This window comes from Leopardus geoffroyi, chromosome D3 (assembly GCF_018350155.1).
Source record: "Leopardus geoffroyi isolate Oge1 chromosome D3, O.geoffroyi_Oge1_pat1.0, whole genome shotgun sequence".
Taxonomy (NCBI): Eukaryota; Metazoa; Chordata; class Mammalia; order Carnivora; family Felidae; genus Leopardus; species Leopardus geoffroyi.
In genome coordinates this window covers 2,951,845-2,971,109 of record NC_059339.1, presented here as the reverse complement: position 1 = coordinate 2,971,109, position 19,265 = coordinate 2,951,845, and the positions used below count along the sequence as shown (strand labels likewise).

General features: G+C 55.6%; 1 protein-coding gene across 3 annotated transcripts in view; it reads right to left on the bottom strand.

Moving 5' to 3' along the window:
• TMEM132D (transmembrane protein 132D) overlaps nt 1–19,265 on the bottom strand; it is a 564,604-nt gene that overhangs the window by 8,637 nt on the left and 536,702 nt on the right. For all 3 annotated transcript variants that reach the window (XM_045459606.1, XM_045459608.1, XM_045459605.1), the window contains one exon: nt 1,536–1,741. In XM_045459606.1, coding sequence (XP_045315562.1) covers nt 1,536–1,741 — 206 coding nt within the window. The remainder of the gene's footprint in view (nt 1–1,535; nt 1,742–19,265) is intronic.

The following is a 19,265-nucleotide window of genomic DNA, read 5'->3' as shown; positions in this document are numbered from 1 at the left end:
ACGTCATTAAGTTGTACAGTGATGGGTAACTCCTATGACAGGGCTGGGGACGGTGGGAATGGCCCTAAAACCAGCACCGCAAGGAGGTCAGTGTTGAGCTCAAGGCAAGGTCACATGGCAGTAAGTGTAGAAAGGGCCGCCATGGTTTGTCTCGGGGACAGATGTTAGCTGCTCCCCTTGTGGCTGACGCCTTCTACCCAGCCCATTCTTTCTGGCACGTCGTGGTCTCTATCTGAGCGACAGCCCCGTTCTGTTGTCTGAGCTGAGCAGGACAGCCGTGACGCTCTGCGTCTTGATGTACCGAGATCAGACTCGGCCCGTCCTCGGGGGAGTCCTGGCACCCACCTGCCCTCGCAGGCTCAGTAACCCCTCCTAAGGCCGCCCTGCCACCTCCACATCAGAGACCCCGGCCACCAAGGAGAGGATCACTGCTGAACCCATCTTCCAACCACGCGTGGGACCCACGGCCTGCAAGCTTCCCCCTCACCCAGCAGCACAAAGACTAACAGGGATGGAACTCCAAGGGCAGGGGTGTAAACAGAGGTCACCCCTCAGACCAGTGCCAGTCTCCCACCCCCCGCTGAGCACACAGACACCGGGAGAGCTTCCTCCTCCTCTAATTCCGCGCACGCTCATTTTTGACTTTCTGTAGGTCCCCGGCATGCGAGTCCTCAGGCACGGGTTTCTCCGAGGTGACAAAGTCCCTGAACAAAGAGCCTGACCTCTTGCAACTCTCTTGGTATCTGGTGCCCGGTGCAGACAGAGGGGACCTGTCACTGGGGCGCCTGGGGGGCTCAGCTGGTTACGTATCTGACTCTTGATTTGAGCTCAGGTCATGATCTCACGGTTGTGGGATCGAGCCGCGTGTCGGGCTCTGTGCTGAGTGTGGAGCCTGCTTGGGATTCTCTCTCCCTCTCTCTCTGCTCCTTCCCATCCCCCCCCCCCAAATAAATAAACTAAAGAAAAAAAAGAAGACCTATCACCCTATCAGGCACCATCAGCACAAAGGGCCAGGCATGCAGGTCACAGGCTCTGACTTCACCTCCCTAGGACCAAGCAATCTGAGAGCTTCTGGGCTGGGGGCACGGAGAGGTTGCCCAGGCCCAGCCAGAATGTATTCCCAGGCCCCCTCCTTCTGGGATCAGCCCATTGGTTCAGCAGGGTTGACCTCTTCCTCCAGGGGACTGTGGATGAGGCCTCACCAGGCAGTGTATTCCGTGTCCTCGCCACGGTGACTGGATCAGGGACAGGCACACAGCCCAAGGGAGGATAGCCTAACCCCAGGACTTCTGCTGGAGCCACTGGGGAGGAGAAGGACGCACCTTCTGTGGGTGGGGTGCAAGTCTGGAGCCTCATGTAAAAAGAATACGGGGCCAACACATAGCAAACCAGGCTGAGAGGTAGGGAGAGATTCCACCCGTAAGGGATCCCCGGGTCCACTCAGGCCTGAAATTAGCTACCCTGCAAACTTCCATTTTTAGCCGAAGCCTGTTTGGCGTGGGTCTCTAATATGGAGTCCTGACTAACACGCCCACCGTTTGTTGGAGACGATGGGCACCCTCCAGCCCTTGATCTGGTTGAGCTCAGTGTCCGAGACCTCAATCTGCAGCGGGAGCCGGGGCACCCACACCGTCATCTCCAGAGGGCTGCTCAGGTGCTGGTAGGTGAAGTTCACCACCACGTTCACCTTGCCTTTCATTTCTTTCCCGTTGACAAAGACGTAGTCACAGCGGTCCGACACCTGCGAAGAGGAGAGAGGGGTGGGAGGCATGTGAGTTCTCACGGTATCCCCATCGCCCAAGGAACAGCGGAGAAGGCGGAGGAGGCGGGGGAGGTGCCCTCACTCTCTGAGGAATAAGCCATACTGGTTCGTACACAGGTGCCAACACAGGTGCCCTGCTGCCTCTGTCCCGCTGCACCCCTTTTGGCAGGTGGCCATTGGGTGTCGGGAGCCATGCCCTCAGTTACCTGGGTGCCGCGTGCTGCCCACCCTCCTCTTGGCCTGCTGACCCCCCGCTTTGCCTGGTGAAAGGACCCGCTGTGCACACAGCCACCACCCCGAGCACCTCCAGGGGTCAGGCGGAGGCTAGGTTTCGCTGAAACTACCCTGCTAGAAACTACACGCAGCTGGAAACGCACAGCCTGGACACCCCCTCCCCACCCCGTCCGCCCTGCTGCCTCCTTCTACAAGTGCAGCATCCCTGCCCGAAGGGCCCGAGGAAAGCAAAGCAGAAACTATCGGGTTGTTCGAACATCATAAAAAGCATTTCCAGGGAAGGCCCCGCTCATCTCCGCGGTGAGGCAGCGGGGATACAAAGGCACCGAGGGGTGCTGAGAGGTTCCGCGGCCGCTGATGATCAACGGCTCTGAAGGGAAACGCGGACTCAGGCCCGTTTACATGAGTCAGACCAGGTTGTCATCCTAAATATCTGCCATTAGCAAAAGTACTTAAATCTGATCCAAAGGCCGAACGGAGCAGCTCGGCGACTTTGTCACCATCGTGGCCCGGCCACGGCTCTCCTTGCCCCCAGCCCATAATCTCAGGCTTTTCCTCTTTCAAGGGTTCCAGAAAATCGGGCTGAATTGTCACAGATGAGCTGACTGGGGGAGGCAGAGGGAGGGAGGGGGACTGAGACAGGGAGGAGAGGTAGGGGAAGAGGGAGGGGGGAGAGAGGGAGGAAGGGAGAGAGAGAAGGAGATGGGGGAAGGTCGGGTTTGTAAGACTTGTTTTCGGGGAAACTGGCCATTTCGTGAATGTAACTTCCCGGCCCTCCTGCCGGACGAGGTCTGGGGGGGAGACGGGAGAGCATCTCAGGCGGGGCCACCACCAAGAGCCTCCTGTGGAAGGTGGGAGCAGGTGTTGGGGTGGATTGTGAACTTAGGGCTAGGTCTTAGTGTTCTGTTTTGTTGTGAAATTCAGTGTTTATTCCTCAAAGTACTAAGAAAAGGGGTGTGTGTATAGGTGCATGTGTGCACATATACTTGTGTGCCCACACGTGTGTACAGACATGTGTGTACAGTGTGCATGTGCATGCATGTGTGTGTGGGTGCATGTGCGTGCATACACGTGCAAGTGTGAGCATACATGTTGTGTGTCCGTGTGAGTATGCGTACCCGTGTGGGCATGCATGTATAATGTGCGTGTATAGGTGCCTGTGTGTGCATGTACTTGTGTGGGCACACATGGGTGCATGCATGAGAATACATGTGTACGTGTATAGGTGCACATGTGTATAGGTGCACGTGTGTGCATGTACTTGTGTGCACATGTGCGTGTGTATACGTGTGTGCACATGTACTTGTGTGCCCACATGTGTGTACATACATGTGTGCGTGTATGTGTGTGTATAATGTGCATGTGCACGCATGTGTGTGTGGGTGCATGTGCGTGCATACACGTGCATGTGTGAGCATACATGTGTGTGTATGCGTACCCGTGTGGGCATGCATGTATAATGTGCATGTATAGATGCATGTGTGCACACATGTGTGCACATGTGAGAACACATGTGTATGTGCACGTGTGCATAGGTGCACGAGTGTGCATGTACTTGTGTGCACATGTGCGTGTGTATATGCATGTGCATGTATGCACATGTACTTGTGTGCTCACACGTGTGTACATACATGTGTGCATATATGTGTTTATAATGTGCACGTGCATGCATGTGTGCGTGTGGGTGCATGTGCATGCATACACGTGCATGTGTGACCATACATGTTGTGTGTCCGTGTGTGGATGCATACCCGTGTGGGAATGCATGCATAATGTGTGTGTGCAGGTGCAGGTGTGTGCATATATGTGCATGGGTGCGTGCAAGCATAAAGTGTTTATGGCAAGTAATAAAAACACGAAACATGTCTGACTGGAGGGTCTGTGATCTCCGCCCCACCGTTCTCTGGTTTTCCGCGCACGGCCAGAGTCAGCACGGAGGCAGTGAGCGGACAGCTTACCGCCGGCGTCTGGCCCTCCTTCAGGCACACAGTGGGGCTGCCCTCCTAGTTCACGAGTGGGACAGGGAGGGGACTGGGTTGACAATGAGCTGTGAGCAGCACTTAATTCCCCACGAGGGGCCGTCTACGGCTCCCTGCCCATCTCTGTGGTGCCAAGGGTGCTGGAGGTGGTGACTCCAGTCGGGGCGCCCCCGAGCGCCTGCGACAGCCCCCGACAAAGCTGCAGGGACAGGCGGCCTGGGTGGCAAAGCACAGCTCTCCTGTGTGGCGTCCCTGATCCCCTGGGTCCCGTTACGCACCAAATTCACGGGTTTAGTGAGCTGGGCAGGGCGAGGAAGACACACGAAGGCGGAGGAGACGATGAGCAGGTATCTGGGAATATCCTAATTCTTGAGAACACAAAATGAGCCGCGCGTGCAACTGGGGCCTGCAGTGGGGGCCAGAGGTCTTGGTTATAAACTCGGATCTTTCCTTTATGCCCAACGTAGGGGACCCCCTCCCCCCACCTCATGCTAACGGCTTTCTAGTGATGGAAACCGTGCGAAGGAAGTAAGCTAAAGATCAGGGAGGAGTGACCCACGGCCTTGCCGGCTTCACCCTGGGGGAGGGTTTGGGAGGGTGGGGGGATCACGTAGTGTATAATGGGATCTCACAGGGGAAGGGGCTGGTGGTAAGTGAAAGGGGTTTCCAGGGGCGTCTGGGGGGCTCAGTCGGGCAAGCATCCGACTCTTGATCTCGGCTCAGGTCATGATCTCATGGTTTGTGAGTTCGAGGCCTGCGTCGGGCTCTGCGCTGACAGTGCGGAGCCTGCTTGGGATTCTCTCTCTCTGCCCTTCCCATGCTCCCACTCTCTTTCTCTCAAAAGAAATAAATAAACTTAAAAACACATATATTGGGCTTCCAGATCCTATGTGCTGGGGACTTAGGGGGTATGACACCTGCCGGGGGTACTGATGCTCATAATCTCATGGCTTGGGGACTATGGTACCACCGGGCCTTACTTGTTGCCATTCTCGCATGGGGAGGGGCCTCCAGCCTGGGGGTGTCAGGGATATTTTGGGGAGTGCCCGTGAGTGAGCTGGGGCTGCAAGTCCGGGGGCTTCCCCCTTGCTGGCTCTCCCCGTCCCTGGTGGCTTCTAAGTGCCATCCAGCCCGTCCAGAGTAAGCAGAAAAGGGGGTGTAAAAACACCCTAGAGAGAGGGAGGGAGAGGGAGACAGAGGACAGGGAGGGGGATTCACATGGCAGACGTAATTCAGTTTAGGATTCTGAGATGAGATTATCCCGGATTTGGGGTAGGCTGCAAATGCGATCGGTGTCCTTATAAGGAGAAACAGAGGAGGATTTGGCACAGAGACGAGGAGGCCATGTGTAGCTGAGGCCGACGCAGCAGGGACTGGCCACGTGTGCCTGGGCGCCGGCTGCCCCGAGCCCCAGGAGCAGATCCTGCCCTGGTGGGGACATGATTCAGGCTTCTGGCCTCCAGAGCCGTGAGGACAACACGCCTGTCGTAAGACAGCCAGCTTGTGGTCATTGGTCAGGGCGTCCACGGGAAACTAACCTGCACCTACGCATGCTTCCCCGGCTCTGACCTTCCCCCCCCCCCCCCCCCCCCCCAAACAGGCCTTACTTCTGGGACTTTTCTCACTGAGCCTCCCACACAAGGCGCTGGCCCACCCTCATCTCCAGGGAGCCTGACCCGCGGCTGGGCCGACCCTGACTTGGGAAGACCCCGGGCTCATCCCTCCAGGGCCCGCCTGGGTCCGCCCGCATCCTGTGGTCCCAGAGGAACGTGCCCCTCCGGTCCTTGGGCCCCTCTTCTCTCCCTCACCCTGGCCATCGCCAGATGAACGGTCCAGGTGGGTGGACAAGACCTGCCCGTTGCCTCTGAGCCACCCCGGCACGGTGCTGAAGGTTTGAGGGGACGCTCTGGTGAGACCCGAGACCCTCCTTCAGAGTCGGCTTCCACCCCGTGGCACCGGGCCACCGTGAGGACGTAGTCAACTCCAACTCCCGCTATGCACAGTCCATCACCTCTGTGAATTTAATGCCATTCCTCTTTGCTGTTTGAATGCTGTATGAATTCAATCTTATTTAAATTTTTTTTTCAACGTTTATTTATTTTTGGGACAGAGAGAGACAGAGCATGAACGGGGGAGGGGCAGAGAGAGAGGGAGACACAGAATCGGAAACAGGCTCCAGGCTCTGAGCCATCAGCCCAGAGCCCGACGCGGGGCTCGAACTCACGGACCGCGAGATCGTGACCTGGCTGAAGTCGGACGCTTAACCGACTGCGCCACCCAGGCGCCCCATGAATTCAATCTTATTTAAATATCACCAACATTCATGGTAAAATTTATGTCCTTCTTGATACTTTTTCTCTTCCCTTTTATCCCCCAAGAGGTAGAGGGAAGGATGTTAAAATTCTGTCCACCCCCACCCCAGATTTGGCAACAAATAAAATGCCTACAGGGATATTTTGCATCCAATTCTCAAGCTACATGTTACCTTTTTTCAGATTAGTCTTTACCTTGCACGAAAATGATACCATTGATCATCGTGGTAACAAGAAAAGCAGCTAATGTTTACTGAGCGTTTGCTACACGCATGGCGCCTGTGTGGAGTATCTAATACCTCATTCCACGTAATCCGCAAAATAAGTCTGTTGGGTAGGTGCTATTACCCCATGTTCCAGGTGAGAAACTGAGGCACAGGGTTCTGCAGCCACGAGGGACGTGTTACACTGGGCTAACTGATCAGAAGAGAACTTTACCCAGTTTACGTTGCTGGAAGGCAGCCCACCTCACTCACGTCTGTTGGTGCAAAGCCGACAGGCTTCTGCCAAGGGACAAGCAAGTTTCCAACGAACACACGGAGGAGGAGAAGCGCTCGGTGTGCAGAAGGAGCGGGCCCTGTTAGGGGCTCACCTGCGGTCCCCCCAAGTCCTCTGTGAAGCCCTGCCTCCCAGGACCCCAGACTGCGACCGTATTTGCAGACGGGACCTTGGAAGAGGGGATGATGTTAAAATGCAGCCTTTGGGGGAGACAGGAAGGCACACAAGGGACCCAGAGGCGCTCAGACCAAGTGCGGACATGGCGAGAAGGCGGCAGGAGTAACCAGCCCTGTGGGAACCCTGACCTTGTACTTCCAGCCCCAGAATTGTAGGAAAAGCGTGCTGGGATCTGCATCCAGGCCGTCCCGGCCCCCTTCTCCCTGGTGCCATGCGGTGTGACCGTGGAGCTGTCTGGGGAGGGGACCCCGAGACAGAAGGTCTACCAGGCAGTGGTATCTGTGGAGGAAGTGGGAAGGGACACAAGAAGGGGGCGGGGGCTCTCAGGTCAGATGCAGACCGGCTGCACCGAGGGGGCGGGCCAAGGCCGGCTGCCCAGGAGGGGAGCGCCGTGCGGGGAAAGTGGCCAGGCCTTCGTGTCCCCGTCTTCGTGGTCAGCACGGCCCAGCTCGGAACTGAGGGACCCGTGGAGCTAAGCGCCAGAGGATGTCGGCAGAGCAGAGACCCCTTTCCGGAGCTGCATCCGAGTGGCCCGTATTTATGACACCGAAGTCGGAAATTCTAGCATCTTTGGAATCCTCCAAGCACGACAGCCTATTCTCCCCTCTGAAGCCCTGACTTTAAGTTCCTCGGGAGGCTCTGTTATTTTAATTTTTTAAAAATGTTTTTATTTATTTTTGAGACAAGAGAGAGAGACAGAGCATGAGCAGGGGAGGGGCAGAGAGAGGGAGACACAGAATCCGAAGCAGGCTCCAGGCTCTGAGCTGTCAGCACAGAGCCCGATGCGGGGCTCGAACTCACGGACCGTGAGATCACGAGCTGAGCCCAAGTCGGACGCTCAACCCACTGAGCCATCCAGGCGCCCCAGCTCTGTTCTTTTAAAACCCAAACGAAACACGCTTACACAAGCCCACGCGCCCACCTGCTGTGTTTCCCGGGTCAGAAGGAATAACGCGCTCGGCGAACGCTGCCTTGTCTTTGTTCTGAAAGCCGCCGGCGCGTGGCCCCTGCCGCAGGATCACGGTCATCTCCTGTCCTGCCCCACACGGCGGGCCGGCAGGAGCCACGCACACCGAGACTCTCCCACATCCCTTCTGGCTCAGCTGCAGAAACAGCCCCCTGTTAACCACGCGCAGACGCACAGACGCGGAGGGAAAACCGGTATCCTCGGGAAGAGCATCCTTAGCTGAAGGGACTGACTCCTCTCCTGCCGGCAGCTGTTGAATTGCGTTCCCCTGGTGCGAAGCCTTCCCTCAAATAACTCCTCACGGTCCTCGGAAACAGGAAGCCACTCGGGGACGCTACAGCGTGTGGGTCTCTTTCTTCCGTCTCTCTCGCGTCACACAACGCTCCTGACACGGAAGGAGGAGCTAAAGTGAGGACCAAGCTGACGCCTGCTTCCTTTGGGGCCCGAGCGTCGTTTTCTCTTCACGCTCCCTGGAGCTCGTGCAGGCCAAGGCCAAGGTCTTGGGAGCACAGAGCCTGTGTCCCCTGCCACATGCAGAGCAGTGGCTCTGGAGCCCCGCAGAGTGGGTTCTGCTCCGTGGAAACGCCACGCGGGAGACGCGTCCGTGGGTGCGTGCTACATCAAACGCGGAGGCAGGCGGTCACCGTCCGGGAGCCCCGGCCGCCCCGCCAGCCTCTGGGGCGCGACCCCACAGAGCACAGGTCTGATGTGCCCACGGCTCTAGACCGGACATCTCATCCTTGGCCCCGGCTCCTGCTGGGTCCCCGGGGGGCGCTCGGTGACCGCGATGCCCGCACTCCTGTCGTCCGGGTCCCCGCGCCGCGAAGGGAGGACAGGGACGGACGGACGGGAGGACCGTCATGTGCTCTCGGCGTGCAGGCAGGTGAAAACCAACGAGTGGGCACTGTCCTCACGGGGACCCGGGGGGGGGGGCGGCCAGACAGCCCTCCTGCTTTGTGGCAGGGAAGGGAAGACGAAGACGCTTCTGGGAGCTGCACAGACAACACGTTCCTCTGACCCACGGCGAGAACACGCTTTCTATTAATGGCTCTCCTCTCCTCATCAATCCCCAGCCGACCTCCTGTCCGTGGGGGCTGTGATCAGCATTCGGCAACCGCAAAGCGGTCCGTTTCCACACAGGTCATGCCTGCCCTCTTCTGTGCTGGTAGTACCACCGATCGCGGGGAGTGGCCCGGGCGGCTCCTGTGCCAGGATGTCCTGCTGGTGGAGGGTGCCCAAGGCCCGAGCCAGCTCACTGCTGCCCTGCCAGCTGTCCTTCAGAAAGAAGGAGTGGGCATCCTTCCTCCAGGCTGAGGCATCCGAGCGAATGGCACCCCTCTGCCGGAGTCCTGCAGTGCACAACCTGTCCCACCACACACGGCGGTTCTGGAAGACGGCTCCTGACTTCGTAACACTGGAAAACGACCTTAAATCATGACACCACTGGCCCCGTTGCCAAATGCCTCATGGCCTCTTCCTGCTCAATTCCTTTCCTGGCGATGAGCCCTCCCTCCCATGCTCAGTGTGCTGGGCGTCCCCTCCACCATCGTTCTGGCGGCTGCAAAGCACGGGGTGTTCCGGGACTTCCGTCTGAGACTTTCCCAGTCAGTGTTTACTGGCAGGTGGCACCGCCCGCTCTCGCTCTTGAGGCCATCTGTGCACCTGCCCCAGCCTCCCTCCTTCCACCGAGGCACCTTCTGCAAGTGACTGAACAGGAGGGTCCCCTCGTCGTCCAGATGCCTGCGACGCTTTCCCCACTCGGAGGGGCAGAAACCCCACTAACACCCCACAGACGGCAGCCGGACAGGGAGGGGCAGAGCAGGAGCGCGGACCTGGCCACAGCGTACCCGCCGGGTGTCCCTCCCGGAGACGCAGGACCAAATGACGGTCGCTCCACACACCGGGAGCAGGTCCCAGCACGTAGGAGGGAGGACGGTACACTTAGGTGAAATCACGGAAACGTTGCTCAGCACCCACAAAATCTACAAGCCGCTGGCGGTGCCCTTCTGTGTTTGCCCATCGGGGAGACGGTTATTTCTAAAGTCCCGAGTCTGGCCGAAATCCACATGGCTGCAGGAGATACCCGTCCCCCGGCTGTCTCTCCCAAGCAAACCCCATCAGCTCTCCGAGGGCCGTATTCCTGCGCCCAGGCCCCAGCCTCGACCCCGTGGCACCGAGGAAGCTCACTGCGAGCTACCTTTCCTGGATTCTGGGAGGTCGGCCTGAGCCAAGCTGTGTCTCCTATTTCCCGGCCTGGTTTCTGGGCGGCACTTCAGGGTTCGGGGAGAGGGCTCAGATCCGACACCTTTGGACGGCCTGCTCGACTCAGCCGTGGCCCCGCGGGGAGAAGGGAGGCCACAGGGCTCAGATGCATTGTCCCGGGAGGCCACGGCCCCACTCAGGGGCCGGGGAGGCTGAGCCACCGGGGTCGCCCAAACTCTTCTGTCCCCTCTGCCGTCCGGGGAGCCCTCTCTGGCCATCACCTCTGCTCCCTCTCTAACGCGGCGTTTCCCAAACTCCCGCAGTGGTCCGCCTCCCCACGGAACAACTGTCAGAGTCAGACATCGCCTCTGGTTTTAATATTTCGATCAAAATGTTTGACCTGCTTTTCCAGCACGTTGTTGTGACACACTTTAAACATACGGGAAAATCCGCACCGTACAACGAACACCCATACACCCGCCGCCTATCTTCTGCAGTGGACATTTTCTGTGTTTGCTTCAGCAACAGATCTCTCCGCGTTCAAGCCTCCGTCCCTCTGCTTTTAGGATTCCCTCCAAAGGAAGCTGCAAACATCAGTATCTTTAATGCTAAATGCTCCAACTTGGGGCACTTCCTGCCTCTCTGATTTATCCTTTGCAGGTGCTCCCCTCGCACGATCGCCTGCGTGCCCAGATCTGCCCGCTCCCAAAGGTGCACACGGCCCTTGAACGTGCCCCACGTGCTGGGACCCGAGAGCTCGGCGGAGGCAGGGAAACGGCACGCTCCATCAGCACTCCTACCCTCCCCCCTCCACCACTGAGAAAACTCACCAGTGGTGCGTCTATCCTCCGGCAATAAAGCCCTTTGGTCCCTAGTAACCCCAGAGTGGACTGAGCCATCCTGAAGTCTTCGTTTTCTTTTCAATTTTGCATTCTCTACTTTTTCTCTTCAGTCACAGAATATAACATAGATGCAACAGAACATCAAACGCGTACGGCTGCACGAAAATTATAAAGCAAGCACAGGCCAGCAAGTCAGTGCCGTGGTAACACCCTCCCTCTCTGTCTTATCAGAGGTGCCTAAGTCAGCAGAGGTGCTGGCAGGGAAGGGGCGGGAGGGCCGTGCTGGGCCTGCTTCCCCTGTCGGCACAGACCGCCCAGCCCGACCCGGCCCGTGACTCTCCTTGTGAATCACCCAGGCGCTTGCTGACCACACAGCTCTGCGGGCCACACACACCACACGGGTGCAGGAAGGAGCCAGGAGTGCTCTTCACTGACGTGGAGGGAGCACCGGGGCGGATCCCTAAGTGAAAACGGTCAGGCGAAAGCACTCGGCGTCCATGGCAAAGGCCAAACGCGCCCTCAATGCTGACATTCTTCTTGGCTCTTGGCTGTCACTGCCTCTGTGTCTCAGTGCCCCCTGCATCCTTAGGACACCGGCACTGCCCCACTGCAGAGCAAGGAAGGGGTGTATGTGCCCTGGAAGGAGGCCGTGAGGACCTGGACAACAGAGAAGCACACAGAATAGGGGAGGTCAGAGTATATATGTATATACGTCCTCCAGAGGGGCACAGAAAAAGGCAACGGAACCCATAGAAGCAGGGGAGGAAGAGGCAGGGTCGCGACCCATCCTCGGGGAGCACGTGGGCAGCAGACAGCCGCTTGCTGCCATGACAGGTCACTCCCGGGGCGGGAGCCAGGTGGGGACACAAGACCTGCCACGCAGGACACGTGGACGCATGGACCGCCAACCTGCGGCCCAGCTCCGTGGTGGCCTGGCTTCTCCCCCTGCTGGTTCTACTTCCCCCTTTCCCCACACAGCGGCTGGCCCCCCTCAGAGGCGGTGGCCCCTGATTCCAGCCCAGCACCTGCTCCTGGAGAGCCCGCCTGGTCCACTTAGCCCGGCTGCTGTACCCAATCGCCAAGACGCGGAGACTATAGGCAGCAAGGGTTCATGTCTCACATTTGCGGAGGCTGGACGTCCAGGGTCAAGGCGCTGGCAGGTCCGAGGTCTGACGGAGCCCGCGTCCTGGCTCGTAGACACGGTCTCCTCGCTGCGCCCTCCAGTGCTGGAAGGGTGGCACAGCTCTCTGGAGTCTCCTTTATGAGGACATTGATCCCGTTCATGACCAGCTAACCCCCAAAGACCCTACCTCTCAATGCCGTCACCTTGGGCATCAGGTTTCAACACATGAATTTGGAGGGGCTTGGGCGTTCGGTCCACAGCACCATCTATGGCAGGACCTTAGTGTGTCCCTTCCTCCAGGCAGCCCTCGGTTTGCACTGTGCTAGTGAAACAGGTACAGGTCGGGGCGGGGGGTTGCTCAACACATGGTCACAGACCAACGACACGATCCTGAAGCAGGAAATCCCACTAACGGAACGCTACACAAATGAGAACTGCCCACCTACCATTATTCTTTAAGCCCAGGTGAATATAGCACCAAGAAGAAACCACAAAACTGCCGATCTCCAGGACCGTCTGCAGACCTTCTACAGGGGGCTGAATCGTGTTCCCCAAATGCTTGTCTACCTAGACCTCGGAATGTGACCTTATTTGGAAATAGGGTCTTTCCAGACATAGTGAGTTAAGATTCGGTCATACTGGGGTCAGGTGTACTCTGGGTCCGGTGAGCAAATCCTTGTAAGAGACAGACGAGGAGAGACACAGGCATCCAGGGCAGAAGCCATGAGACGATAAAGACAGAGGCTGCAGGGAGGCGGCCACTGGCCAGAAGCTGGAGGAGGTGAGGAAATGCCGTACCCCAGAGCCTCCGGAGTGGGCACAGCCCTGCGGACTCCCTGGCTGTGGGATCCTGGCCTCCAGGACTGAGACAGAAGGCAAGTCTGTTGCGGAAAGCCACCAGCTCGCAGTCATTATTACGGAAGCCCCGGGAAACTAACCTGTCCACTGAGTGGGACTCCTGAGTGAGGCCAGTGAATCCGCACCCTGACGGACAATTCTCATTTCTGATTCTCGTTCACCCTGTGAGCTGAGAGCCTGAGCCCAGAGAAGGGCCGACCCGAGGGGCTTCTTACAAAGGTGAGACCCACCCGTAGGTTCTGAAAGGCGTGGGTTTCCATTGCATCTTCCAAAGTGGATGAGCACTGATGACGGAGTCCTCTCTCCCTGTCAGCCCCTCAACAGAAGCCCAGCTTTCCCAGCTGCTCTGGGCTGCAGGACTGTCCGATTAGTAGCATTCGATGTTGCGCGGTAACCCTCAATGGGGCAACGTGAATGCTCACACGGGCATTTCAAACACAACCGTGCAGCGTGGGTCGACTCAGCATTACCTACTCAACGTGCTCCCTCACCACCTGCAGAAGTGGTGTCACTGGTGGCCTCGGGACCTGGGCCAACAGTCCAGGGGTGCCAGGATAGGACCTTTGCTCGGTGGGAGTGGTGGTGGCGGGGTGGCAATGTCATGACCAGAAATGTCTGCTACTCCTTTGCTTCCTCCCTCCCTCCCTCCCTCCTTCCTCCTTCCCCCCCCTTATTATTTAAAAATTCATTCTATGGGGAACCTGGGTGGCTCATTCAGTTAAGCATCTGACCCTGGATATTGGCTCAGGTCATGACCTCATGGTTCATGACTTGGAGCCCCATGTCAGGCTCTGTGCTGACAGTGCAGAGCCTGCTTAGGACTCTCTCTCCCTCTCTCTCTGCCCCTCCCCTGCTCTCTCTCAAAGTAAGTGAACTTAAACAAAAAAGTGCATGGGGCATTCTTTTACAAAATGCAGACTTATCATATCACTACCGCATTATTCTTGGGACGCCATTTTAAAAACTCATCCATGGTTTTCCATTGCTTTGGGGTAATACAGGAGATTCTCACTGTGCCCCACAAGGTCTGACGTAGTCTGGCCCCTGCTGGGTTCCTGGGTCCCGTCCAGCACATGTCCTCCTCAGCATATCACAAGGTGAAAGAAACGCCAGTCTGAAAAGGAGCCATACCGTGCGACACTCTGGCAAAGGCACAACTATGGAGACGGTAAAAAGATTAGCAGACAGACCAGGAGTCAGGAAGGAGGGAGGGATGAACAGCAAAGCACATGTTCTCTTTGGGGCCAAGGAACCGTTCTGTATGGTGCTGAAATGGTGGCCACGTGTCATTATGCATCAGGGAAGACTCCCCAAACTCACAGCCAAGAGGGAACCCTAAGGCTAACAATAAGCCGTCATCTCTAATAAAGCGTGAATATTCGTTCAAAAAATCCCCAACACGCACGTAGCGTTTACTATGTTGCACGCATTCTTCTAAGTGCTTCCCGTTTTTTATTGAATCTTTGTAACAAGCCAGTGAGGCACGTATAATTACTGTGACTGGTTTACGAGAGAGGCACAGAGCCAGAGATGATGGCCCACGCGGGGCACTGTCTCGCCGTCTCTAACTCAGTAAACCCCAGCGAGCCCCTGTGACAATCTGATCTCGACTCGACTGTAATGAAAAGAAATACTGACATCAATGAATACGTCTCCTTTTAATGATTTTTTAAAATTCATAAAGCTTTGTGGTGTGTTATGAATGTTTCATGCTGGCTTTTCAAGTCAGAATACCTCATTGGAGATTTTCTTTCCAATTGCTAATTTTTTTGGCATTACAATGGAAAGTGGATACTGGCTCATGGTCTAAAAGTTAAACAGAACAGGAAAGAGAAAGAAAGAACAGGAAAGAGAAAGAATCATATGTCCCGCCCACACCCGCCAGGTTCCCTGTCCTTCACCCTGAAAGTGATCGTCGTCGGTACAGACTCTTGTGAAGCCTTTCTGAGTCTCCGTGTGTACATGCCTCTAAGTATGTACTTTATTATTGTTCTCTAAAATCATGATGGCCAGTATTCTACCTTCCGCGTTTGTTTGTTCCTCCCTTTAAAAATGCAGCTTGTAGAGAGTCCTAAATCCTTCTTGGCAATATTCAAAAAGTCTGTGAATCAAAGTCATGCTTTTGAAGATGATGGTTGAGCGGCAAAGGGACGCCCCATTTTCCTTTAAACACAGGTGACAGAAATCAGCACGGTGGTCTTCTGAATTATAGGGAACGTCTGCACGGGGGCCTGGCCAGCTGCTCCGGGGTGCATCATGACGCAGCACGCTTAGCGCCCAGGATGCACCTGCCCTCCAGCCTCTGTGCCCCCCCACCCCTGGGGCCAGCAAGGTGTCCCTCTCATCTCTGCCCTGCTGGACCCTGGGACGATGAACACAGGAAATATCTAGTTGGAAGCATATGTGTTCTCTGGTAACTGTGACATTTAGTGATCAACCTGAGGGCCTTAAGATTCTGAGTTAAAAAGCAACGTCAAAATAGGTCTCTGGGTGCCCGGTGGCTCAGTCAGGTGAGCATCCGACTTCGGCTCAGGTCATGATCTCACAGTTTGTGAGTTCGAGCCCCACGTCGGGCTCTGTGCTGACAGCTCAGAGCCTGGAGCTGGTGGGGCCGTAGAGGAGGGTGAACTGAAATGGCCAGTAGACCAGCTCGAGGACACGAGACACAGCAATGGTGTTACTTGACCGGACTTTGTATAAAGGAACGTAGCTGCCAGATCTGGAATGAGGCGCCACCTTGGAGTCTGAGGAAGGTCACTTGGACCAGCGGGGCTAAGTGTTCCTCAACGCGGCACTGGAGAGAGCCATGGACTGGGCACGTGAAGTGAAAGGAATCCGTTCATTCAACAAATATTTTATGAGCACCTTTGTGTCCTCAACACTGGAGATAAAGCAGTGAATCACACAGATACAGTTTCCTGATTTCAAGAAGTTGATGGTGTCGTCGGGGGCAAAGACATAAATCCCGCCGGCGTCAGGGTCCGGGAAATGAAACAAAGCCGCTTGCTGTGGAGAGATGGGGAGAGGGTGCTGGCGGGAGGGGAGGGTGGCAGCCCTGGAGGGAGGGGGGCCATGTTCTCACCGAGGCCTGAACCGTAAGTCTTGTGTCAACCGTGGGAGGGCCCGAGCCAGGGGATTTGGGGGGGTGGGGTGGGAAAATCGGACAGTGGAGACAAGTGTGGCATCTTGGAGAAATAAAATAAATGGGAGGCGCTGTGGCTGAAGCCTCAGCGAGAGAAGAGGCAGAAGGAGTGTGGGGGTGGGGCATGGGGTTGGCAAGGCCAGATCACACAAGGCCTGAACGTCTGGGAGAGGAGGTTAGATTTTATGAAAAGCACCACCTGGGGCCATCAGGGTGTTTCGTGCATGCGAGGGACACAGCCTGAGTCACGTGGTTAAGAAGCCACTTGGGCACCTGGGAGAGGAGGGGGCTGTAGGGATGCTGAGCTGAAGCTTCCTCCCATGGACGGGACCACCGGCGTGCGGACGACTGACGGGGAGCGGGCTCGCGGCCTGGTGTCGGGACACCACCCCAAATGGATTGCAAAGGCAGAGAAGCAACTTCACAGAGGGGCAGCCTGGCAGACAGCACCTTAAGCAAGGGGTCTACGCTGACATCATACTGACGAAAAGCACACCCCCGTCCAATCACGAGAAAACACCAGACAGACCCAAACTGGGAAGCGTCCTTCAGCCACTCAGTACTCTTCAGAAATGCCAAGGTCAGGGGGCGCCTGGGGGGCCCAGTCAGTTGAGCGTCTGACTCTTGATCCCAGCTCGGGTCACGATCTCACGGCTCATGGGTTCCAGCCCCGCATCGGGGTCTGTGCTGACAGCATGGAGCCTGCTTGGGATTCTCTCTCTCTGCCCCTCCCCCACGCTCTCTCCCTCTCAAAATAAATTAATCACAAAAAAAGGAAAGGTCGTGAAAATAAGGAAAGACAGAGGAACTGTCCCAGATTGGAGGAGACGTAGCAGCCACAAGAGAGAACTTCCCACTCCGCTCTTGTCCCTTCCTTCTTTTCCACGTGAGGCCATGGTCCCTAGGGCTGCAAGAGCCATCTTCTGGTCACGAGGGGAAGCTCCCTTCGAGGTCACCAGGACAGTGGCCAGCGAAATGCTAACTTGGTCCTGGAACTGCCTATCCCGAATCATTCTGTTCGGCGAGACAAGAAACATCTCAGCTGTGGCTGCACATCAGCGTTACTTGGGGGGAGTTTTTGAAAGTACGGAGACTTTGAAAGTATGAGACCACCTAAATCTGAACTTGGAGGGGTAGGGGGGTAGGTACTTTTTTATTCTTCTAATGTGCAGCTGGGTTGAGATCACTGGCTTAAGCCACCGTTGCTGTTGGACACGGCGTTACTCCTAGCTGGAAGCAGTCTTGACCGGTCCCATCAATGTGTCTGCGTCTACCTATGTGCCAAAAATGACAGAACTCATCGTTTATATGCCATCAACTTCCAGCCTCTTGGAAGCTGGTGAAATCTGGCTCAAATTCCCGCCTCCCCACCCATTTCACAGTCAGGTGGGAGTTTAACAGAGATGCGTCCCTGAAGAGATCGACTCTAAGGCCAGTCCAAGGTCAGCAGCTGCCTTGGATGGTTCTTCTCCCAAGCAATGTGTTCAAATGCTCAGGTGCTGTTGTGCCACTGGCAAAGTAAGTGATTTAACCATAATTATTTAAAACCACTGTCTCTTTCCATTACAGCTGTATCTTCCTCATGCTTAGTCCGTGCCAGAGGGGTTTTGAGCGGCCATGGCATTTTTCTGTCCCGCTATGGGGCAGTTGGACTTGCGATATTACTGGATGTGGGTCTAAGGGGATCCATTTATGTGATGTCCAGTTAGTTCCACGGCTGGCTATCCTGGTCTAGCACGACGTCACAAATACTTAGATGGTGAGCTGCGACAGCTGGAGCATGTGACATACTGCCTACCGTGAACTTGCGTGTGGCATCGGGCTCTGGAAAATGTGGACGGTACAGAAGAAGCGAGGTTTGCGGTCCAAGGAGTCAAAGGCTTGACTGGAAAACTGTTCCCATCACGTGACGTGCAACATTGGGGGTGGAGAGTTCCGTGTCCCTCTTATGATCCGCTTAGAAAAACGTACGCTCTAACATGTCAGAAACCGGGCAGCCTATCAAGTAATAAACACACTCCACATTTTCTTCTTGGAGTGGGAATTATGCAAATTGGATTTTATCAGAATTTCTGTTTTAATGTCTTGCTTACTTGACGCGAAATATTGGCAATGACAAAGATGACGTAAAACTCCTAACACATCAATCTACAAAGATTCCGATGGCAAACTGGTTACGGTTAATGACTGCCAGGAATTCAAAGAGTATCTAAGATTAGTCACTTTGTAAGGAAACGTGAAATGCCCTGAAATCTTACAGCTCGTAGAAAGAAGACACAATAGGGTTTGCCGAAATTTGAGAACAATTATACATGGGGTTAAGCATGTCAGGTTATAAAGCTAAAGGAAAATTTTCTAAACTATCAACATTAAAAACATTAATGTTGATCTGCGATGCTAAAAGAAATATCGAACTGCCTTTCAATTCTATCACTAAGTAAAGCACTTATAAGATCATTGTCAGGAATGCTCAAAGTAGATACTGCCAGAAATACGTAGGAAAAGGTAGGACAGATTAGTTACCGATTTACTTAAAAATCAAGACGTTATAATACTTTTGATATGTTTGATACATTTTGTGATGTCTGTAGCATTTTCCCATTTTTTGCAACTTGTAAGTTGCTGACTCCTTTACTTGATCTAAATAAATATTCAGTAAGCTTGCGTACATGGTCTTGCATTCATTCTCTTAGATGTGCGCCCCCAGCCCAACGGTGAAAGTTTCAAGCTGCACAGAATCTAGGTCTGGCCCCGCCGCATTTCATGGTTTCTGGGTGTTCAGCTCCCCTCCCTGTGCTGTCCACACGGGCTGTCTCAGATCCATCCCAGGCCAGCCTGGAAAATGGCCCTCTGCTGGTTTCCACGACAGAGACCCTCACGATGAGTCTGTCATGAATTCCCGGGGGGCGCGCCGGTGACGGGGGCTCACAGTGCCTGCAGATGTAGGCTGGCCTCCTCCCTTCCTCCCCCTCCTCCAGAATAACACACTCCGTGCTCCCCTTGACTCACCAGGAGCAACCCCATCCACTCAGGACCTTGTACGCACGGGTACTTTTGTTTCCACAGAAGCTGAGTTACAGCCTAACGTTCGGATGCGCACACACCTTAACTGGACGACTCAGTGGACATCTTCCCAAGCGCGTGCTTGTCAAAGCCTCCTGAGCTCAGG